General features: G+C 41.1%; 1 protein-coding gene across 1 annotated transcript; it reads left to right on the forward strand.

Annotated features, from left to right (window-relative positions):
• Positions 1-5,791: 5,791 nt before the first annotated feature.
• On the forward strand, positions 5,792-17,337 carry LOC125118086 (melanoma antigen preferentially expressed in tumors-like). The gene is made up of 5 exons (XM_047764228.1): positions 5,792-5,879; positions 6,967-7,081; positions 14,636-14,935; positions 15,406-16,008; positions 16,827-17,337. The coding sequence occupies exons 1-5, from the start codon at positions 5,792-5,794 to the stop codon at positions 17,335-17,337; spliced, it is 1,617 nt and encodes a 538-aa protein (XP_047620184.1).
• Positions 17,338-21,501: the final 4,164 nt, after the last annotated feature.

Genomic DNA, 21,501 nt, shown 5'->3' on the forward strand with positions numbered 1-21,501 from the left:
GCAATGGAAGATCAGTTTCTGCACTGGGAATTAATGTACTCCTTTTTATAAAACTATTTCAGCATTTGTCAGATGCAATAAGCCAAGCAGTCTAAGATATGATTAATTTTAAGGAAAAAAATCAAATGTATTAAACGTTTCCAGCTGTAAAAAATATTATACCCTCAAAACCATAGAAAGAAAGACTTTCCATTTACAGACCCACAGACAGACTTGGAGCTTAGGCTCCTCAACCTGAGCAGGGAGTCTAATGCAAAATCAGACACAAATACATATGTAAGCAAGTTCTGCAGGAAAAAAATAAAAATTATCATTGATAGGAGATGACTGAGAATGGATACTTGATCTTTTAAATTATTTGTATAGGTGTTCTCTGTATTCTTTAAATAATAGTCTCTTCATTCTCTCCCATTTACTCAGGAATTTCATGAGCCCCCTCCATCAAACCATGGAAGTAATAAACAAAGGAAATATAATATTCTCCCTCACATTTTGAAGTTTTCACAGGTTTTCAACCTCCAACCTTGTGATCAGATCTGGAACACCAATCTTGAAAATGAAAGAAAAATTTACCTGGGTCTCATCTGTAGCTGACATGTTCACCCATGAATCACATCAGCAAACCAGACCAGAACTTTTAGACTTCCATTTGTAAAGAAAACTTGGATAAGCAAAACAATGGTCTGCAACCAGTATTCTACCATTACTTAGAGAAACATATTTTTATAAAGAAATGTAAAAGGGGGAGTTAAATGAGCATCATATCTGTAAACCTGAAAACTCAGAAAATGAATTTTATTTGTCACATTTCAGAAAGAGCCCATCATGGGCTATAGAAGCTCCGGAAGTTCAAGGAGAAGCAAAGTGCCAAAAAGGAAAGCTTGACATTACATTTTCTTATCAAGGAATTGTTCTCTGGTCCAGAGGATGATCAAAAGATGAGCAGACCTTGGTAGTAACTAGAGCCATACTTTTCTCTAGGGTCACAGCAGCGGCATATGGAAGTTCCCAGGCTAGGGGTTCAATCGGAGCTACAGCCACGGCAATGCCAGACCCAAGTCACATCTACAAACTACACCACAGCTAATGGCAACTCAGGATCCTGAACCCACTGGGCGAGGCCAGGGATTGAACCCCCATCCTCATGGATACTAGCTGGGTCCATAACCCTCTGAGCCACAACAGGAACTCCCAAAATATAATTGTAAAAATTAATGTCCTGGAAAACTCCAATCCCACTACTCCCCAGTGGTCTCCCTGCATCAGAACACCCTGGACAGAGCAAGGCAAGCAAGCAATGGAAACTCTAAAAGGTGGAGAGAAGACAAACTGGTTAGTGCCCTTGCAACTTGAGCAAGGAAACAGGAACGAGTTCCCTTGGTCTTCTTATTTCCTCCCAAAGGTCCAGATAAGGCACCACTGAAGCCTCCAGCTCAAAACCACCAACACTGACAGACACAAAGCTCTAAGAAAAGTCTATTCCTTTAGCCCAAGGAAAGGGTAATCTAAACACAGGAAACCTGTTTGGCAATAACGCCCCCTTCTCCAGTCAAACACAAACCCCTCCCCCACCCCCTGAGGCTTCAGAAGCCACGGGGGAAGCGAAATTTCCACCCTGCCTCTCTGAAGCAGGTGATGACCATCCAATTTACCTGTCAGGTAGAGTCAGAGGGATCCAGCCACCAACTACACTCAATGTCAATGACACTGAACAAGGCAGTGCGGATAGGGACTAGTAAGCATTCCATTTACCCCCATGCGGCTGTCAGTGGTGGCCAGTGGTAAGCTGCACCTCCACAGCCATCCAGCAGTAATGAGGTGGTGTGAAATGGGACTGGTCAACACTCCACTTTCTCCCTCGCCCCTCTGTGTGCTAAGCCCCACTGAGAGCTGAGCCTCCACCTCCACTCATCATCAGGACAGAAACATGCAGTGGGGGCAGGGATGCCTGGCACTCAGCTCCACCCTTCCTCCCCTTGATGTCTCAGAGGCCAGTGGGAAGCTAGCCAAGCTTCTTGCCCCAGCCCTACGGCCAGCCACAAATTAAATCTGCCATTCCCATCCGCCTTCCTTGGTGTCAGCAGGGCCCAGGGAGGGGGTGGGCGGGAGGAACTGAGCTTAAACCCCCATTCTGAGGCAATAGAGTGTTGTACATTGGTGCCTCTCTGTCACTGCAAAGGTATCCAGGGCTCGGGTGGGAGTTCAGCTACCACAGAAGCAGTGTGAGTCAGTAATCCACATTCTCTAGGGTGGTATCAGAGCAGAAATCTGAACATATGACCCATACCACTCCTTGTTACACCCCAGAATCAGGCAAAAAATACAGATGAAATAGGGCCCAGAGTCTTATAATGTGGTATCCAAGATGCGTAGCATATGATAGAGATCACAGTACCAGGAATCAAGAACTTGACACCTTGAATAATAAAAGACAACCTACAGATGCCAACACTGAGGTCAATGATGTTAGAGTAATGACAAGAATCTCAAGTGACCTTCTTAAAAGTAATTAACAAGAGTTACAAATTCTCTGAAAACAACTGAAAAATAATTGAAAATCCAGCAAAGACAATGGAAGTTTTAAGAGAGAAACAAGTGCAAATTACAGAACTCAAAAATGATGTATCTCTTACTGAAACTGCATAGATCCTGGCAGCGAGTTTTAGGGCAATGGACTGGGCTTCTTCTAGCCTGCTTTCTCTCTAACTATCCACCTACCAATACTAGATTTGGGATTCAGAAGGCAGATGTCATAGAGTATTATTTATACATTTACTGAAATCAAAAAATGAAACCAGACTTTTACTTATTAAGAGTAATCCTTTTCACATTTGACCATTTTTTCAGAGAGAACCAGCTTTCCAATTCAGTCATATGCTGACCGTTTTCCATATTTGATTGGACTATGTTTGTCACGCCAAGCTTTAGAAACAAAGATACATAAAGCACATCTTTCTGGTCTATGTACAAATAGCAGAAATTGCATCCTGTGCCAATTAAAAACAGGAGAAGACTGTTTTCAAAATTCGTTCTGGGGATATGAGAGAAAAGAATTACCCTAAAATTCTCCTTTTCAAATGTTTCTGCTATTCCAGCTTCACCAAGCCATGGTCCACCTAGAGAAATCTCTTAGGTGCATGATCACTGCAGCCCACCCAGTTGCTGTCTGTACAGGTGGCCTGCCTATCGGATGTCTCAATTGTTTTCTGTTCAGGATTCTCTGGGCAGAACCTGACATGAGGCTGGGCTAACGTCTTGTCCTTTGAGGGAGGAATGGACTTTTCATTATCTTTCCCTGGGGTTCTTTAGATTTTTTTTTTTTTTTGGACAATCTAGGCACTTCAACTCTCCATTGCCCACTAAAAAAGTGACACTGGGTTCAAGGTGAGCTAACTACTTAGACAGTTCTTAAACAACTAGCGGTAACTAGCATTGACAGGGCCTATTATTCCTTTTGCCTGTAGCACAATCAGTCTAAAGCACAGTATAGTTTAAGGTGACTTCTTGGAAATCGCAAAATGTTTTTCAGAACTAGAGACTAGGAAGAACTCTCATGCTCTTGAGGCTCAATTCGGATAATAACATACAGTCAATGATAAATATCCATGATCATGTCTTTGTCAACACTGTCCAGTGTCCTGCTAAACACCGTATATGCGTATATGCGTTATCTGGATGAAACCCAATCAACAGACTTGAGAAGTCACGTCAATTGCCATGTCCTTTTGAAGATGGAGAACGAAATCTTGGAAGAGTTAATGTGCCTGGCCAAGGTCCTGTAGCTACAAAGCAGTAAAGCCATAAAATCAGGGATCCAATCTTCAGATACTTGATCCTGTGAATGGACGTTTGGCACTTGCCATCGGCCTCTACATGGAGTAAAACATGAGCCACTGCAGCGACCAACCTGCGGCACCCCCTGAGCGGGCTCAGGGTGGAGACCAGGAGTGAGACACCCTGTGCTCTAGGAAAACTGGAAGAACAGGCCTTCACATAGTCGGACATTTTTAGGAGGCGATTTTAGGTGCCCAGTTCTTGCATCTCCTCATATCTAGAAAAACACTAAAATCCTTCATGGTGAGGTCTGCTCCTTGGGACTGGTAGTGACCTTCAGGAGATCAGCCACAAACTTTTGTACAATGTGTGGGTGCTGCATGCACCTCCCCCTCCCCTTCATCCTATCCTGATGTTCCCCCTTTTCCTCCTTGGGTGGTACTTCAGCCTGGTCTGTAGTTAAGGATAAAGACTGTCATGGGCATCTGTGAATGTGGTCACCTCCAAAGGTAAGAGCTGGTGAGTCCTACAGGCTGTGAAAACTCAGGATACTGGCCCTGATAGCGGATGTGCATATCAGAGGAATGATTTCAGCCCAGGCCTCTTTTGTTCCTGCTCCCTGTCCTTTGTTGCAAAAACCCCTTTATATTCTAGCTCCTCCCTCACCACCTTGGAGCTGTTTCTCAGGGCTACCTGAGATGCTGTCTCCTGGGTTTAAGTGCTAATTTCACCCCCCAATAAAATGCAACTCTCAACTTTCAGGTTGTGTAATTTTTTTAGTCGACAATGCCATTACCCCAATCTACTGAAAGATGACACAGTACTACACAAATTAAAACAGTCCTGGCCGGTCTACCCCTTTATGTGCAATTAGAGTGTAAGAAAGAAATGTTGAAGAAAGAAAACAGAAAAAAAAAACCAAAACTCAAGGAAAAAAAACCCAAACCACCAAAACCCCATGAAACCTCACAAAAGCTATGATCACATGCTAGATGTCATGAAGTAAAGTAAGAGTTGTCTGATAAGGTGATCAGAGAGGTGACTTTAGTAAGGAAGGTGGCTATAGGGATATCTGGGCGCAGGCTGTTACAGGAAAATACATAATGGATGGGAACATGCTGGGCGAGTCAGTGTTAGAGGAACAAAAGAGGGGCCAGTGTGGCTGGAGAGAAATTCCTTTGAAAAAGATTCGAGTATCCATTGAATCAGGCAATACTATCAGGCCTTGGGATATGTTAAGGAAGAAATAAACCAAGATTCCTGCCCTCCTGTCATTAACATTTTTCCTCTGAGGGAGGCAGACCGTTTAAAAATTGACTAGAATATATTGTATTCCCAAAGGTGGTAAATAACGTGGAAGGGAAAAGGACACAGGAAAAAAGTGGAATCAGAGTCAGGGATAGCATAGGAAAGAACTATATTAAGTGTCCTTGCAATGGACTGGACGGTTATTAGCAGGTGGACGTTTTCTCCGTTCTACTGCTTTTGTCAAATGTCAAGGTAAATGCTATGCTGGCTTGACTGCAGAGGTCAGAACACATTCTTCCTGTCTTTGGCGGGGAGGAGGGGGGTGACCCCTTGTTCAACAGAGCAGAGCCCTGGGGACACTAAAGTCTGAAGGCTTTTCATCATCCAGTGGCCACTGGTATCGAAACTCACACCCCCTGCTGCGGAGCCCATAAACCTCGACCTTAGTTCTGTGGGTTGGAGGGCCGGCCTGGCAGAGATCCTGGCCAAGGAGCGCCCAGGCCACAGGGAGCGGCATCGCACCTGGCCTTCCACCCAAGGAGACCCAGGCCAGTGGGGCTGCGCATGAGCTTAACCCTCTCACCCAGAATCCCCTGTGGACTCGGGTCCTCTGGGCGGGTCTGGAATCTGGCCCCGCCTCCCACTAAGAGATGATTGATGGATGGGGGGGTCATCTGACCTGAGCTGCGCCAATCCAAGTCCTCTTCCTGAAACTTTAACTTTGAGAGGGAACCGTTAGAACGCCAGGCACCGCCAACACGGAGTCTCCATGCCCGTGCGATCGATCGCACTGCGCTGGATCCCACTACTGGGGTCTTGGACCGCTCAGGGTTCTTCCGACCCTTCTTCCAGTTCAGGTAAGTTACATCAGCATTTTTTTCTGTAAAATACGATTCTGTTGGCGGCCTGAAATTTCCAGGGTCAAGGCTTATGGGCTAGGAAGGAAGGCAGTCCACTGGATTGCTCGACGGTCCTCTCTCCTGTCCATCCTCTGTGCTCGCCCGGTCCTTACGTGGGTTCGCCTCCGTTCTGTGGCTAATCCTTTTGTGCTCGCGCTTTAAAATCCCTCCATCAGCCTTTTTCTTCTTAAACAAGTCATATTTCTCCTTTGCATCTTAGTTTCGTTTGTGGTTCCTTTTGCTATCCAAGACTTTAAATTGTAAGTATTGAATTGTGTATATCCCAGACTTTAAATTGTAAGTATTGAAAGCTATATATATTTCTATTTATCTAGCGTTCCATTTCTTTTATATGCACAAATGCTTTTCTCATCTGAAGAGCAAATAAATATTCGTCTACATCTTGGAGAGGCCTGCACTTGCATTTCTTATTATGGGCTGTCTAAAAAAGTTTGAAATACTTTTTAATGGATGATGTGGCATGAATGTTCCTCCAACTCCCTATCCATCCTCCTACCCCTATTTCAGTTGTTGAATCTATTCCTAAACTACTGTGTCATGTATACAATAAACATTCCTTTAACCACTGATTCTTTTTCTTTTTTTCTTTTTTCTTTTTTTTTTTTTTTGCTTTTGAAGGCTGCACTTGCAGTGTATGGAAGTTGCCAGGCTAAAGGTTGAATCGGAGATGTAGCTTCCAGACTACACCACAGTGCACTGGCAACACCGGATCCTTAAGCACTGAGTGAGGCCAAGGATTGTACCCGCATCCTCATGGATGCTAGCCGGGTTTGTTACCACTGAGCCACAACAGGAACTCTCAACCACTGATTTTTTTTTTTCCTTCATTTTGCAATTGTTTTAGACTTAATGAAAGCTTGTAGAAATGGTCCCTTCACCCGTATTTCCCTGATGGTAACATCTTCTATGACCTTAGAAAAATGATCAAAACTAGGAAATTAACATTGCTGCAGTATAGTAACAAGTCTACATACTTTATTTGAATTTCACCATCTGTCCCAGTAATGTCCTTTTTCAATTCCAGGATTCCCATTTCGGGTACCGCATTGCATTTGGCCATCATTTCTCCTTGGTCTCCTCCAGGCTGACCGACTTTCTGGGTTTTTCCCAACCCTGACACTTTGGAAGATACCGGTCAGGTACTTTAAAGCGTGTCTGTCGATTTCGGTTTGTCTGATGTTTTCTTGTGAGTAGACTGAAAGTTACACGTTTTTGGCAAGAATGCCTGTTTTATTCTCCTCCCCTTCGCCCCTTTTGTGATGGAGAGATTTCCCCTCTAGGGTTGTGGGGGTGGGGGCTGAACACAGGACACCTGACACTGGGCAGATGCTGTCCACAGCTGCTCATTAGTAAGATTTACCCACAGCCTGAGGAAGAAGGACACTGCTCCCCAGGTAGAGCCTCATAGGACTCATGCTCTGGGAAAGGGTGAACAAGCAGGGGCTGGGGCAGGGGTGGGGGCAGTGTGTAGTAACAAGAGCACGAGGTAGCCCTTGGTTCACATAAGAGGATGTGATTGGCTTGTTTGAATAATTCTTTGGGCAGGTGGTGAACTGGGCAAGCACGCACTGCTTAGTTCCCATGATAAGACTGGGAGCACAAAGGGAGGGGAACTTGTGGTTAGTCCATACGAGGCCCTCTAGGTTTTCCCCAGGAGATCAAATCATGGGTGTTATTGTGCCTTAATTCTAGGCCTTATACCACAACACTGCCAAAGTGGTTCTATGACTTTTTCTGAGCATCATGTCAGGGGTACATGATGTCCATCGGTTGCATTAATGATGATATTCATCTTCATCACTTGACTAAGTTAGTGACAGCTCCGTTGCTTCCTTGTAGTGGTACCATTTTCCCCACTTTTAAGTAATGTATATTTTGTGTTGGAAATGCTTGAAGAGTAGGAAAATATCCTACTTCTTTGAATTTTTTCTTTTTTTCTCACAGCCGCACTTGCAGCATATGGAAGTTCCTGGGCCAGGGGTCAAATGGAAGCTGCAGCTGTGGCCTACACCACAGCCACAGCAAGACCAGATCTGAACCACCTCTTTGACCTATGTTGCAGCTTGCAGCAACAGTGGATCCTTAACCCACTGAGCGAGGCCGGGGATGGAACCTGCATTATCTCAGAGGCTGTTTTGGGTCCTTAACCTGCTGAGCCACAGTAGGAACTCCATTTCTTCTCAGACTTTTATTCATTCCTTTTAGAATCCATCTGTGGATGTTGCCTATAACAATTAATTACTTTATGGTGAATTTCTATTTCCCTTTTCCTGCTACATTTATTCTTTGGAATGCTGAAGAACTGTTTTCCTCCATTTATTTATTTAAGAATTTTCAAATTATTTATAAAACTTATTTCCTAAAATGTATTCCAAGTTTTTGAGTCAAATAATTTATTCAAATTATGTCAGTAGTGACTCATGAAGAACTATGTTATACCATGACTTATTAAATTATATCATTATTTAGTTACTTGAATTGTTCCAGCTTTGATGATTGGGAGCTCTTTATGGTTGGTTCTATGTTCTTTCAAAATGACCCAATCCTTTTTTGTATACTTCCTTGCTGGCATTGTAAGGTGTTCAAGTTCATCATGTTTTTTTTTTTCCCCATCACGGCCATGAAATCCAACCCCTTCTGCAAGGAGCCCTGGTTCCTTTTCTTGAAGAATGACACCTACAAACCGATATCTCAGTGTGTGTTCATTGCTACTGGGGTTTCATTGCTGATAGGCGCTCCCTCTTCTTCTACAAATGTAGGAAATATATTTATTGTTGTAAATCCTAATGCTTACAAATAACTCTGTATTTCTCTACCTACCTACACGTATAGATACTAAAAGCCGGGAACTCATACTGATGCTTTTCCTTTTAATCCATTCTAGCCTTGTCATTTCTTCCCCTGACCTGGCTCTCATTATCTGTATTTCCTTATTTGTGTCTTCCTGATGTGTCCATGAAGTAGTTGCAGAAATCCACCCAATACCCTTGCTAGAAACAGATCGAAGAGCTTGTCTTTGTGTATGATGCTTTATGTCTTAAGCTTCAGAGCATGTAATCAAAGTAGTATTTTCCCAAGTTTCTTATCTCAGCTGTTTTCTTCCTCACCTCTTCAGTGTGGTAAAGGTATTCGTTAGTTAGTTAGTTAGTTTAATTTTGGGGTGTTTGTATTTGAGTTTTCACTCCCCACACACACACCCATCCTAGTTATGTCGTTTATTTAATTTTGAGGTATGTGAAATATTACTGTGATTCAAAGAGTCAGAGCAACACAAAAACATCTGTTCAAATGTCCCTCTTTCCCCATCCCTTCTACCCCCTTCCCATTCCCCATTTCTTTTGCTTGCTCCCTCTGTAGATTAACTAGTCTCTTTAGTTTCTGGTTTCACCTTTCCTGTATTTATTTTGCACAAATGAATTGATATTTATATGCTCTCTTATATTCCCTTGTCTGCTAAGTGAAAGGCAGCATTTTATAATGCTCCTTTGCGCCTTTCCTTTTTCACTTAACAGCTTTCCAAAAAATAACTCCTTATTTCATAGAAAGCTTCATCGCCCTTTTTTACGGTTGCATTGGACTCCTTTGAATGGCTGTGTCACTGGCATTGGATGACTCCTTTATGTAGGGGCATTTACGTTGCCTTCAACATTTTGCAATTACAGACAATACTACTGTGAATAATCTTGTCCATAAGTATTTTTGTATTGGTGGAAATATATCTTCAAGTTATATTCCCATCAGTTGGGTTGTTGGGCCAAAAGTTAAGTGCATATATAGTTTTGTTAGGTACTTCCAAATTTCTCTCTGGAAGGGTTGTACTGGTTTTCATTCCCACTAGCAGCTTTATAAGGGTGACGGCCTCACTAACAAGGACTCGTTGCCCTGCCTTTGGGACCTTTGCCACTGACCTCTGTGTGGTAGATGAGAAATGATATTTCAGTGTGGTTTTAGTATGCATTTGTCTGCTCGTCTGGAAGTTTGGCTCATTATATTTTGAGGACTGTTTTATATATTTTTGTGAATTATCTGTTCAAACTTTCTGCTCATTTTTTATAGACATGTGAGCCCTTTGTCCCTCAATACTTCTGAATTTTATATATACTTGGGGGAGTATTCGTATGTCTATGGGGTATGTGGCAAATACTTTATCCCAGTTTGTCAGTTGCCTTTTGATTTATTTATAATGTATTTGCCATCCCTTTAAAGACATTTTTGTGTAGTCACGTTGATCATTCTTTTCTTTCATTGCCTCTGGAAGTTTGAGCCACAGTTAGAAAGCCTTTCTCTACATTGAGGTGAAAGACGAGTTCTGCCATATTTTCTTTAAGTCCTTGTTACGGTTTCATTTTTCATGTTTAGATTCCTAACCCATCGCCAGTTTATTTCCGTGAACGGTGTGCGATATGGATCTGCACTGATTTTCTTTCTTAATGTCTCAGTTGTTCCAGCATCATTTATTCAATGTTCAACTTTGCCCCAATGTTTTTACATGCCCTTTTATCATATATTAAAATTTCCACATATAATCAGTGTAATTCTGGGTTTTCTATTCTATACCACTGGGCTATTTGTCTATTCATGTACCAGTACCATATGCTGTAATTCAGAGCCTTTATTTATAGTGTGCTTTAATTTCTGGTATCACTACTTGCCACACACAGGTTTTCTTTTTCACTTACATCCTGGCTGTTCTTGCATGTGTTTTTAAAGATGTTAATTTTTTTGTCCATTTGTCTGACTCCATAAAAATGTTTACTGAGATTTTTGATTTCGTTAAATTTATACATGAGTCTAGGGAGAATTGGCATGTTTTTCATGTTGAGTTACTCTTATCCAAGGACATTGAATGTCTTTCTACTTATGCACGTTTTCTTTTATGTCGTTCAGGAGTGTCTGAAAATTTTCCTTCTATAGATGCTCTCATTCCGTTCATTTCTCTGCATTTAATCTTTGTTGTAGCTATTGTAACATGGGACTTTCCTTACCAGTGTGTCCTCCAGGGGTGTGTGTGTGTGTGTGTGTGTGTGTGTGTGTGTGTGTAGACACAAACACTATTTTTTAACTCAATGCGTTTTATTATGCTTATAGTTGTACAACCATCCTCACAACCCAGTTTTACAGCATTTCCATCCCAGACCCCCAGCCCATCCCTCCCTTCCTCCTCACCCCTGCAGCCTGTCTCCTTTGGTAACCATGTTTTTTCAAAGTCTGTGAGTCAGTATCTGTTCTGCAAAGAAGTTCATTGTATGCTTTTTTTAAGATTCCACATATAAGTCATAGCATATGACATTTGCAGACACAAACACTATTGATTTTTGTATGTAAGTCTATATCCCACTATCTTGCTGATTTCTCTTATTGTTTTTCTGAATTTGTCATTGTTTCTACAGGGCTTTTCAGGTATACTGTACTATCATCTGCACATAGAGGTGGCTTTACTTCTTGTTACTCATTCTTATAAATCTAATTGATTTCTTTAGTCAACTGACTAATCCTTGTAGTTGAAGACTGAATAGGAATGATAAAGTGGGCATACTTTTCTTGTTCCTGACCTTAGTGGAAAACCCCTAGTAGTCTCCCACTGAAAAACTACTGGCATTAGGAATAAATTATATATCTTTTATCATGTTAAGAAAGCGTCTCTGGTCCCTCTTTTCTTGAGCTTTTTCTTTTTTAAACATGGATGGTGTTGAAGTTTCCCAAAGGTTTGTTTGGCATCTATGGTGATAGTCATATGATATTTGTCCTTAATTATATCACTATGGTGAGTGCTATCAATGGAATTCCTAGTATAGAACCAACCTTGTATTAATGGCATAAAAGCCGCTTGATCACAGTATGTTGGTTGCTAGATGTATTGTTGGATGTTTGCTAATATTCTGTTTAGTAGTTTGGTATCTACATGTTAGCTATTAGCATCCTACTTGCTTCCTGAAAGAAGTTAGGGAAGTTTCCTTCCTTTCTAATGTTCTTCCATAACTCCTCAACCTTTGGTACTGTATAACCTTTGATGGTTTACTAGAATTCGCCTGTAAAACTATCTGAGCAAGGTCCTTCTTGAGGGTAATTCCTTAATAACTTTCTTCATTTCTTCTATAAAAGTGAGCTAATTTAAGCTTTCTAACAGTAGATTCAGAATTTTGGGAATCTGTATTTCTCCAGGAGGTTACCTGTTTCATGTAGATGTTCAAGTTTACTTGCGTAAAGGTTGGCAGAGTAATCTCTTACTGTTTCTGTTTCAATGATTAATTCTCCTTTGTCACTTATTATCTTATCTATCTGTGATTTGTCCTTTTCTTCCTTTATCAAGCAAGCTAGTGGCTTGTCTGTTTTGAAAACCAGGATTTTGCTTTGTTTTTCTATTTTATATCACATTCATTTCTGCTTTTATCTCTCCATTTATTTAGTTGTTTTGTTTTTGTGTAGGTTTTTGTTATTGTTTAGTTTTTGCCTTCTTTTTTTTTTTTATTTTGGTCTTTTTTTAGGATCGCACCGAGGCATATGGAGGTTCCCAGGCTAGGGGTCTAATCGGAGCTGTAGCCACCTGCCTACACCAGAGCCACAGCAACAAAGGATCCCAGCTGTGTCTGTGACCTGCACCACAGCTCATGGCAATGGATCCTTAGCCCACTGAGCGAGGCCAGGGATCGAACCCGCAACCTAATGGTTCCTAGTCAGATTTGTCAACCACTGAGCCATGGTGGGAACTCCTGCTGTTGTTTAGTTTTTTAAGGCCATCCTTTAATTCAGTTATCTTCATTCTTTCATTTTTACTCATGAAAGTGTTTAGTGCTGTGAATTTGTCTCTGATCACTGCTCTCCATGGATCCCATAGATACTGATACATAGTTTTGCATGGCCATTCTTTTAAAAGATTTCTTTATAACTTCAGTTTGCATCTCCTCTTTAAAACATGTTTTTGGGCTGCACTCAGGGCACATGGAAGTTCCTGGGCCGGGGATGGAACTGGTGCCACAGGAGCAACCCAAGCTGCTCCAGTGACAATGCTGGATCCTTAACCCATTGCACCATAAGAGAACTCCTAACTCAACATTTGAAAACAGAAGCCTTAACATTTTTTTCAGCTGGAAAGGCCTTTCCATTTTCAACTTTTGTTGCATTTGGATTAAAGAGGACTGTTTGTAATATTTCTACCTTGTAGAAATGAATGATGCCTCTGCGAGATAATTAGCATCCCAGTTTTGACAGGAACATACTCTCTATTCTCAATATCTATCTATATATTATATTTTGTCTTACTGATTAGCTTTCTGTCAAGTCATTTTGTTTAGATTGTCTGTATCCCACTTCTTTTTTTTAATGCCACTTGATCAGTCTTGTAAGTTTGGTGTGGTAAATCTCCTAATGTAACTGTTCCTTGCTATTTCCTTTACCTAAGTCTCCTTGCTTTTTTGCTATATAAACGTGTTATTTGGTACATAAATATTCCTAATATTTGTATCTTCGTTCTGAGTTTTGGCTTTTATCATTAAGACATATATTTGGTCATGTTTACTATATATCATCCTTTTTGATATATCATCCTGAAACACCTGTTTTCTTCACACTTTACTGTCTAGTCCATGCATTTCCCCCCAGTATTAGATACCACTCACCTACTGCATTATGATAAAAAGTTTGTTCTATTTTCTTCTACTCCTCACACTTCTCTCATTTTTAGTTGCGCAGTTTCTATTGTTTGACAACACAAAACTTTTGTTCATTAGTCTTCTTATGTTCCTCCACCTTGCTTTTGGTATCATAGGTAAAATATTCACCATTAGATTTTTTTTTTTAGTGATATTTTCCCTGGCATCACAATCTCTTTATTTATTTTGTTTGTTTTGTTGATGGAGGGAGAAGTCGTGAGTGTTCTGATTTGGTGGTTCTCTTATGTCTTACAAGATCCTTAATTTCCCCCTTTTGTTTCTTTTCCCCATCATTATCCAGTTGCCGGCAGATGCTTCTCTCTTCCGCTTTGCTTTATTCTTCCCTAAAAGATGTATCTTTGAAGGACAGCACTTCTCAATCCTCCCTTGTCCCTTCCAAAGCTCAGATTTTGGAGTCCCTTCCCTCTAGTCTGATCTCTCACATTCTAGGACATCTTTTTGGTCTTTTTAGAATTATTCTGTGCTGAGATATTCTGCTGTAGCTTTCAATCAACTTTAAGGCCTTCACTGTTTTCCTTCTTCTATAGCTCTTGCAGTTTTCCTTGGTCTGTCTTTTTGCTTGCCAGAAAGCCTTGCAATGGGAGTGTGACAAATCTTGTGCTGGGATTTGATGATGTCTCTCTTTTGCTCACAATTATTTTGAGCTATTGGCAGTCTCCATTTTAAAGTAATGATGAGGCTGTGACTTTTGTGCAGATCTACATTTCCCTTATTGGTTTGTATCCTTTTGAGAGAAATTTTGGGAAGATGGAAGCTAGGTGGTTAATATTGTCTTATGCTAACTTACCTCTGATATTTAATGGCATTTTATCTTATGTAAATGTGTGTGTGCGTATACATGTGTATTAACTACACATGCAAGTCTATTTTCATTCTCTTCCCATGGTAGAGGTCACTTGAGGTGGCCATACAATCCACCGTATACATTTTCAATCCATATTTTGTCCATAGCTCTCCTTGGAAGCAAATAAGAGACCATAGATGGCTTCTCAGAACTTCTAAATATCCTTCCCTCTGAAGCAGGTTTATGAAGATGGATCGACACACCACAGCCACACTCCTGGAAACTGCTGCAAAGAGTCTGCTGAGCAATGAGCTTGCAGCTATCCACGCCCTGGGCGAAATCCCAAGAGACCTCTTTGTTCCATTGTTCAATGCTGCCTTCTTGGGTGGGCATGAGAAGATACTAAAGGCAATTGTGGGGATTTGGCCTTTTCGCTGTCTCCATATTGGGCGACTGAATGCACAAGAGAAATACTATGACAACTTGGAAGCCATGGTCGATGGTCTGCAGATCCTTCCTGCCCAGAAGTCCTCTTCTCGGTAAGACTGTGAACACTGGAGACATAGTGAATGCTCAGGAGGGTACAGTATGCTGAAGCCTGGGACAGGGGAATACCTAACATCTCCACAAAAGTAGCCAATGGTGAATGGTGCAGCTCTCTGCAGAGCTATATTGGTCCAACACTTGTGGTCACCTTTGGGATTTCAGTGTCTTGAAGAGTTGTGTATAGGCTAGAGGTGGTTAAGGACACAATGGATGGATATTCCCCATGAGATGATTACACAGGAGGAGGACACGGGCATTCAGACAGGGAAAGACCAGAGTTGAAGGAGGTATGGGGAGAAAATTGAAAGATGCGAATTTGTGTGGAAAGCATGTCTTGGTGAATGGTTATGAAGTGAAAACTAGGGGTTAAAGTGTTCTGTCCCTGAATTCCCATCATTGACTTTGCTGGGCAATATTGAAATCAGTACCCCCTCATGTGTTATGTCTCCTCCTTTCCTTACAGGGGGCCAAAACTGAGGATCCTGGATTTAAGGCATGACCCAGACTGTGAGACAACATGCTCGGAGATCAGGACCACATTCCCTTTCTGTTTTCAGTCATGCATTTACTCTCAGGACTCTATAGTTAAAACCGAAGAAGCTAAGCATAGGGTCAGGTGCCTTGGGATTGGTAATTCAGAGTCTCAGCCTCAGTCAGCTCAGGAACCCATGGAATTGCTAGTGGACATATCCCTCAATAGCGTCATGAGAACACAGCGGTTCCACTCCTTTCTTTGTAGAAAAGTTCAGCAGAGCTGTGGGTCCTTGCACCTCTGCTGCAGAGATTTGCAAATCAATAAAATGTCTGCCCTTAGAAGAATCCTACAGTTTCTGGATTTGGGGTGCATTGATCACCTAGAAGTGAATCAGGCTTATTTGAGTGAAGTCATCACACTTTTGGCTCAGATGATCCACCTAAACAGCCTTAGTCTATCCAATGTTCCCTTTAAAACTTATAGGAGAAGAAACTTCAGATCTTTCCTCATCTGGCTTAGGAGGCTGGACAACCTCCAGGAGCTCAGCTTGTCTTTCTTCTGCCTTACAGATCAGCTGCACAAACTGCTCAGGTGAGGGGGTGGGGAGGATTGGGGTTCTCATTGTTAAGACCGAGGATTCCATGCTTGGGTATTCCTAAGCTCCTTGTAACCTCTTTCTCTTTCTCCCTCTGCATGGACACTGCTGGGAGTTTGAAAGTAGCCCAGGGGGAGAGATTCCTTATGGTGAGGAGAAGACAAGGTTAGGAAAGGAAGCTGTGCTGACTCATTCATTCCTTGATTCAGTAACTATGGGCAGACACTCTAAGAAGTCTATACACCTATTGGTGGAAAAGACTCAGTCCTTCTCCTATTGGATGTTACAGCTCTCTAGAGAGGAAGGGGAGGCATTCAGATGGAGAACCATTAAGCTGTAGCATGAAGGTACAGGCCCACACCCGGGCCAAAATAAGTTAACACCGCCAGATCGTCTTGCTCCTGTGTTTTCTCCATGGCACAGACCCTGATTGGAGAGCTTGTCCTCTGGGAGCCAGTCAAAGGAAACCCTCCTATGGCTGCTTTCCCAGGCCCATCCTCACCAAGAAGTGAACCAGATCCAACACTGATTATGTCCTATCTACCAAGTGCATGCAATGTTTTCACTTAATCTTTTGCGCAACCCTATAGATTCATTACTGTTGTACACATTTTCAAGATTACAAGCCTGCATCTCAGAGTGGAAAAGTCACTTTCTCAGGGCCACAAATCTATAAAGTCTGGTCCCAGTCCACACTGTTAACTACTGTTGCAAAATCTGGACACAGCTGTTTATTTTAGAGCCTTAGGAACCTATGATTCAGGACCCATTGCCCTCATTCTTCTGAAATAACCTTTCTTTTTTCTCTCAATAGAGTCCTGCCAGGACAGTTGGATACATTGTATCTATCTTTCTGTGGCCTTTCTCTTAGAGATTTCACTGTTCTGTCCCAGAGCTCTCAGGCCACCCACCTGAGGGTATTGAATCTCAGTAACAACCAGATCCCAGAAGTTTCCGAGCCCTTTCAGATTCTGCTGGAGAAGGTCTCAGGCACCTTGCAACACTTGGAGATCAACAATTGTGTGATAACTGATTCTATTCTCTCTGCTGTCCTCCCAGCCCTGAGCCATTGCTCCCACCTCCGTGTCCTTAGCTTTGCCTTCAACCCCATTACAATGTCTGTGCTCCAGAGCCTTCTGCAGCACTTGACAGCCCTGACGAACCTGAAGCATGTGATTTACCCTGTTCCTGTCCATTGCTATGACGAATGGAATTTTCAAGACAGTTTGGACCGCCAGAAACTTGCTGAGGTTCAGGCCCAATTGAAGGTGATGCTGCAGGTGGTCCATCGGGATGACATGAACTGGACCACTTGTTCTGAGTGATTTCCACAGGAAAAGGAGTTGTTTCCACACAGACGTGTGGCCAGTAAAGCATCCCTTGCTTTGCCTGAAGCTCATGTTTGTAGATACACATTTTTCAAGCTGGACTGTTCCGGGAAACCAGGGTTAGGAATATTGGATATGTAACCGACCTCTCCAAAAGAGGAACGTTAAAAATTGAAGAGAGGAATTTGAAAGGTCTTCTTGCTCTCTTGCCCACAGTCTTCTACATCTTCTAGTTACTAACTACAATGCTCAAGTTACTAACCACATTAAGCTAACCGAGTTGTGATACATCATTTCCTTGTCCTCAGCCTTTGGTCCATTGATGGGCACTTGACACAAGTCACATCAATTGAAACTCTCCCTAGATGTGGTAACAGTTGAAACCAATAATTTTACTGACTAGTGATCTGAAAACTGCTTGTATTTCTTTGGGCGTCAGGTTGCTTATGAGAAACTATATTCAAGTAATAGGCAACAAGCAGACTGTGCCCACTACCTACTGGTGTCTTCACCAGCGTGTTACTGCCTGATTTCAGTAACAGGCCCCTGGCTCAGTTATTCCTTATGCCACAGATGTTCACCAAGTATCTGTTGTGATTTAGGTACTGTTCTATTTTCTAAGAAAGACAGAGTCCTTGCTCTCATGTTCCCATGATTTATCAGTTTCTCCACTCTTTCTCAGAGCATTTGGGAAATTATTTATCCCCCCATAAACCAGGCTTTTTTCTGCGTTTTGCCTGACATAGTTTGCTCATACCCTATTTGCCTCTTTATGTTGTTAGACACCTGTGCAGCCCTAGGTTCATGGCTTAAATGTTACCTCCTCAGATGGGTTTTCTGTTATGTCTAGGTTTATTCTGCTCTTGCTCTCTTTTAATGTACCATAGGCATCTCCTCCATAGTACACAGTATTCCATTATGTATTCGTTCCGCCTGCCCTTCCACACTTACCTGACCTTTCACTGTTGCGTATGCTCCATTCTAACCATATGCGTCTCCCAAGCTCTAGAAATTTGACTACTCTCAAATGCGATGCACCCTAAGTGTTAAATGCACACTGTGTATCCAAGGGTTAGTAAGAGAGAGCTAACTGATAATTTACCTGTATTATGCACATATTACAATGATAACATGCTGTATAACAAAGACGGTAAAGATAAAGGAATGTAAATTTAGTTGTGTTATATCATTACATGTTGAAATGATGACGTTGTATGTCAAAGGCTTTGTAAGAAACATGTTAAAATAATTATCTGTTTATATGTTCACATGTCAAAGTGATAAAGCATTTCATTTCAAAGACTTATTGAGAAAACATAATGCAAACTTAATGCATAGATTGTTCCTATTGTTTACATGTTGAAATGGTAACGGAAAATGTCAATGATTTGGTAACCAAAAAAAAAAAAAAAGAATAATAATTAGTAGTTTGTATGTAGTGTTTCCTTGTTGAGATGAATACAGATTGCATTTCATTTTTTATTTTTTTATTAAAGTATACTTCATTTACAATGTTGTGCCAGTTTCTTCTGTACAGCAGACTGACCCCGTCATACATATATATACACATCCTTCTTAAGAGAAAGAGCATAAAAGTAATTAATGACAATTATATTATTAATATGTTGGTATGATAAATCCATTTCAAAGACTCAGTAGGAAATTTTTTTAAGTTATTATTTTTATTGCTTACATGCGAAATGATACACTGAATTTCAAAGACTTAGAGAAACAGTTTCAAAATTAGTAATTGAAAATTATAATTTGTTTTTATTTCCACTTGCTGCTCAGTTCTGACTTAAAAGACAGGTATGTTAAAATATCTAAGTAATGAGGCGTGTATAACACACTGCACTTAAATTCATCAAAGAAAATAAAAATGCAACCGGGCTACCACCATTACCCTGTTGATAACACACTGCACTTGAATTCATCAAAGAAAATAAAAATGCAACAGGGCCACCACCATTACCCTGCCTCCCAAACCCGACAAAGACACTACAAAAAAGGAACATGACAGGTCAATATCTGTGATGACTGTAAATGCAGAAATCCTGAATGAAATATTAGCAAAACAAATCCAAAAATAAAAAGGATCATACATCATGATCAAGTTAGATCTGTTCCAGGGTCATAAGGATGGTTCAGTATTTGCAAATCAATCAGTGTGATACGCCACTTTAACAAAACGAAAGATAAAAATCACATGATTGTCTCTAGAAGCAGGAAAAGCATTTGACACAATTCAACATCCATTCATGATGACAACTCATTAAAGTGTGTCTAGAGGGAACATGTCTCAGCCTAATTAAGGCATTTATGACAAACTCACAACCGAAATCATACCTTTTTAAACTCTTTCTTTTGGTTTTCCTTTTGTTTTCTGTTTGTTTGTTTGTTTTGATGTGACTTGTACTGTACTTTATTGGACAAGAGGACACCAGACCATAGACTCCATGCAGGCAGGGGCTGTTTCTGTTTAGGCTGTGTATAATTATGTGTTTTTACTTTCTGTATTTTCTAATGTTTTGACATCTGGACATCCTTGCTGTCACTGGAGAGACTGCCCCTGTGAAGGCTAGCTATTCCTAGATAGCAGACTCTTGATTTTGAGCCTGCTTTTCTTATGCAGACCAATCTGTACAGAGCTCTACCCCTCATCACCTTGTGTCTGGGTTCTCACAGGGCTCTTACACTCTGGGCCTTTATCCCTTTGCCCTAATCATCTCAACTGCAGGTACCAAAAGACTAGAGAAACCCACCCCCCTTCCTAAGTGGCCACCGAAAATACTCAAACTGGCTCATCTTGAACCTGTTCGATCTGTCTTGCCTTGCCTTGCCTTTCCCTTAGAAACCACAATAAAGAGGAAATTCTAGAGCACTAAGCAAAGGGATAATTAGGAACATGACTGGTGTGGTATTGATAACATGAATGGCATGATTAGAAATTCCTTTGGCAAGACTGGTGGTTCCCAATACTTTGCTGTCTGCAGATTGGAAGAATGACCTAAATGACTTGTCAGAGAGGGAATCATTAAAAATGATTTTGCAGAATAACAAGACATTCAAAGAATTTATGGCTATTTCTACAACAGAGCCCTCGATTGCTCTGTTAGGGTCACAAACACAGACCAGCACAAGTCTAGCAACTCATTTCTTTTGCTGCAGGAGACCAAAGCCTTAGAACTCATTTTCAAAAAGTATTCATCTATCTCTCTTTCTCTTTATCTCTCTATCATCTATCTATCTTCCAGTTTTATGGAAATATAATTGACATATAGCAATGTATTAGATGAAGGTGTATAGCATAATGATGTGAATTACGTACATCGTGAAATGGTTACCAAAATAAATTTAGTGACTATCCCTACCTTATATAGATACAATGATGAAGAAATAGGAAAAAAAAATGTTTGCCTTGCGATGAGAACTCTCGTGATTTACATCCTCAACAACTACCATATAATTCATATAGCAGAGGTAAGTATTTTATCATGTTGTGCATTACATCCCTAGCACTTATTTAAACTATAACTGGAAGTTTATACCTTTTGACTACCTTCTAACTCAGTATCCCTCCCTCCATTTCCTGTTTCTGATAACCACAAACTTTTTTTTTTTTTTTGCCTTTTTAAAAAACGATTTTTATTTTTTCCATGGTAGTTGGTTTACAGTGTTCTGTCAACCTCTACGGACAGCAATGTGATCCAGTCACATTATATATATATATATCACATTCTTTTTCTCACATCATCCTCCATCATGTCCCATCATAAGTGACTAGTGATAGGTCCTTGTGCTATAGAGCAGGATCTGGTTGCTTATCCACTCCAAAAGCAATAGTTTGCATTTATTAACCCCGGACTCTCAATACTATATTCCACTCCTTCCCCCTCCCCCTTGGCGACCACAAGTCTGTACTCCAAGTCCATGAGTTTCTTTTGTGTGGAAAGGTTCATTTGTGCCGTATATTAGATTCCAGATATAAGTGGTATCATATGGTATTTTTCTGTCTCTCTCTGACTTGCTTCACTTAGTATGGGGAGTCTCTAGTTCCATCCATGTGGCTGCAAATGGCATTATTTTGTTCTTTTATATGGCTGAGTAGTATTCTGCTGTGTATATATACCACCTCTTCTTAATCCATTCATCTGTTGATGG

Source organism: Phacochoerus africanus, chromosome X (assembly GCF_016906955.1).
Source record: "Phacochoerus africanus isolate WHEZ1 chromosome X, ROS_Pafr_v1, whole genome shotgun sequence".
NCBI lineage: Eukaryota > Metazoa > Chordata > Mammalia > Artiodactyla > Suidae > Phacochoerus > Phacochoerus africanus.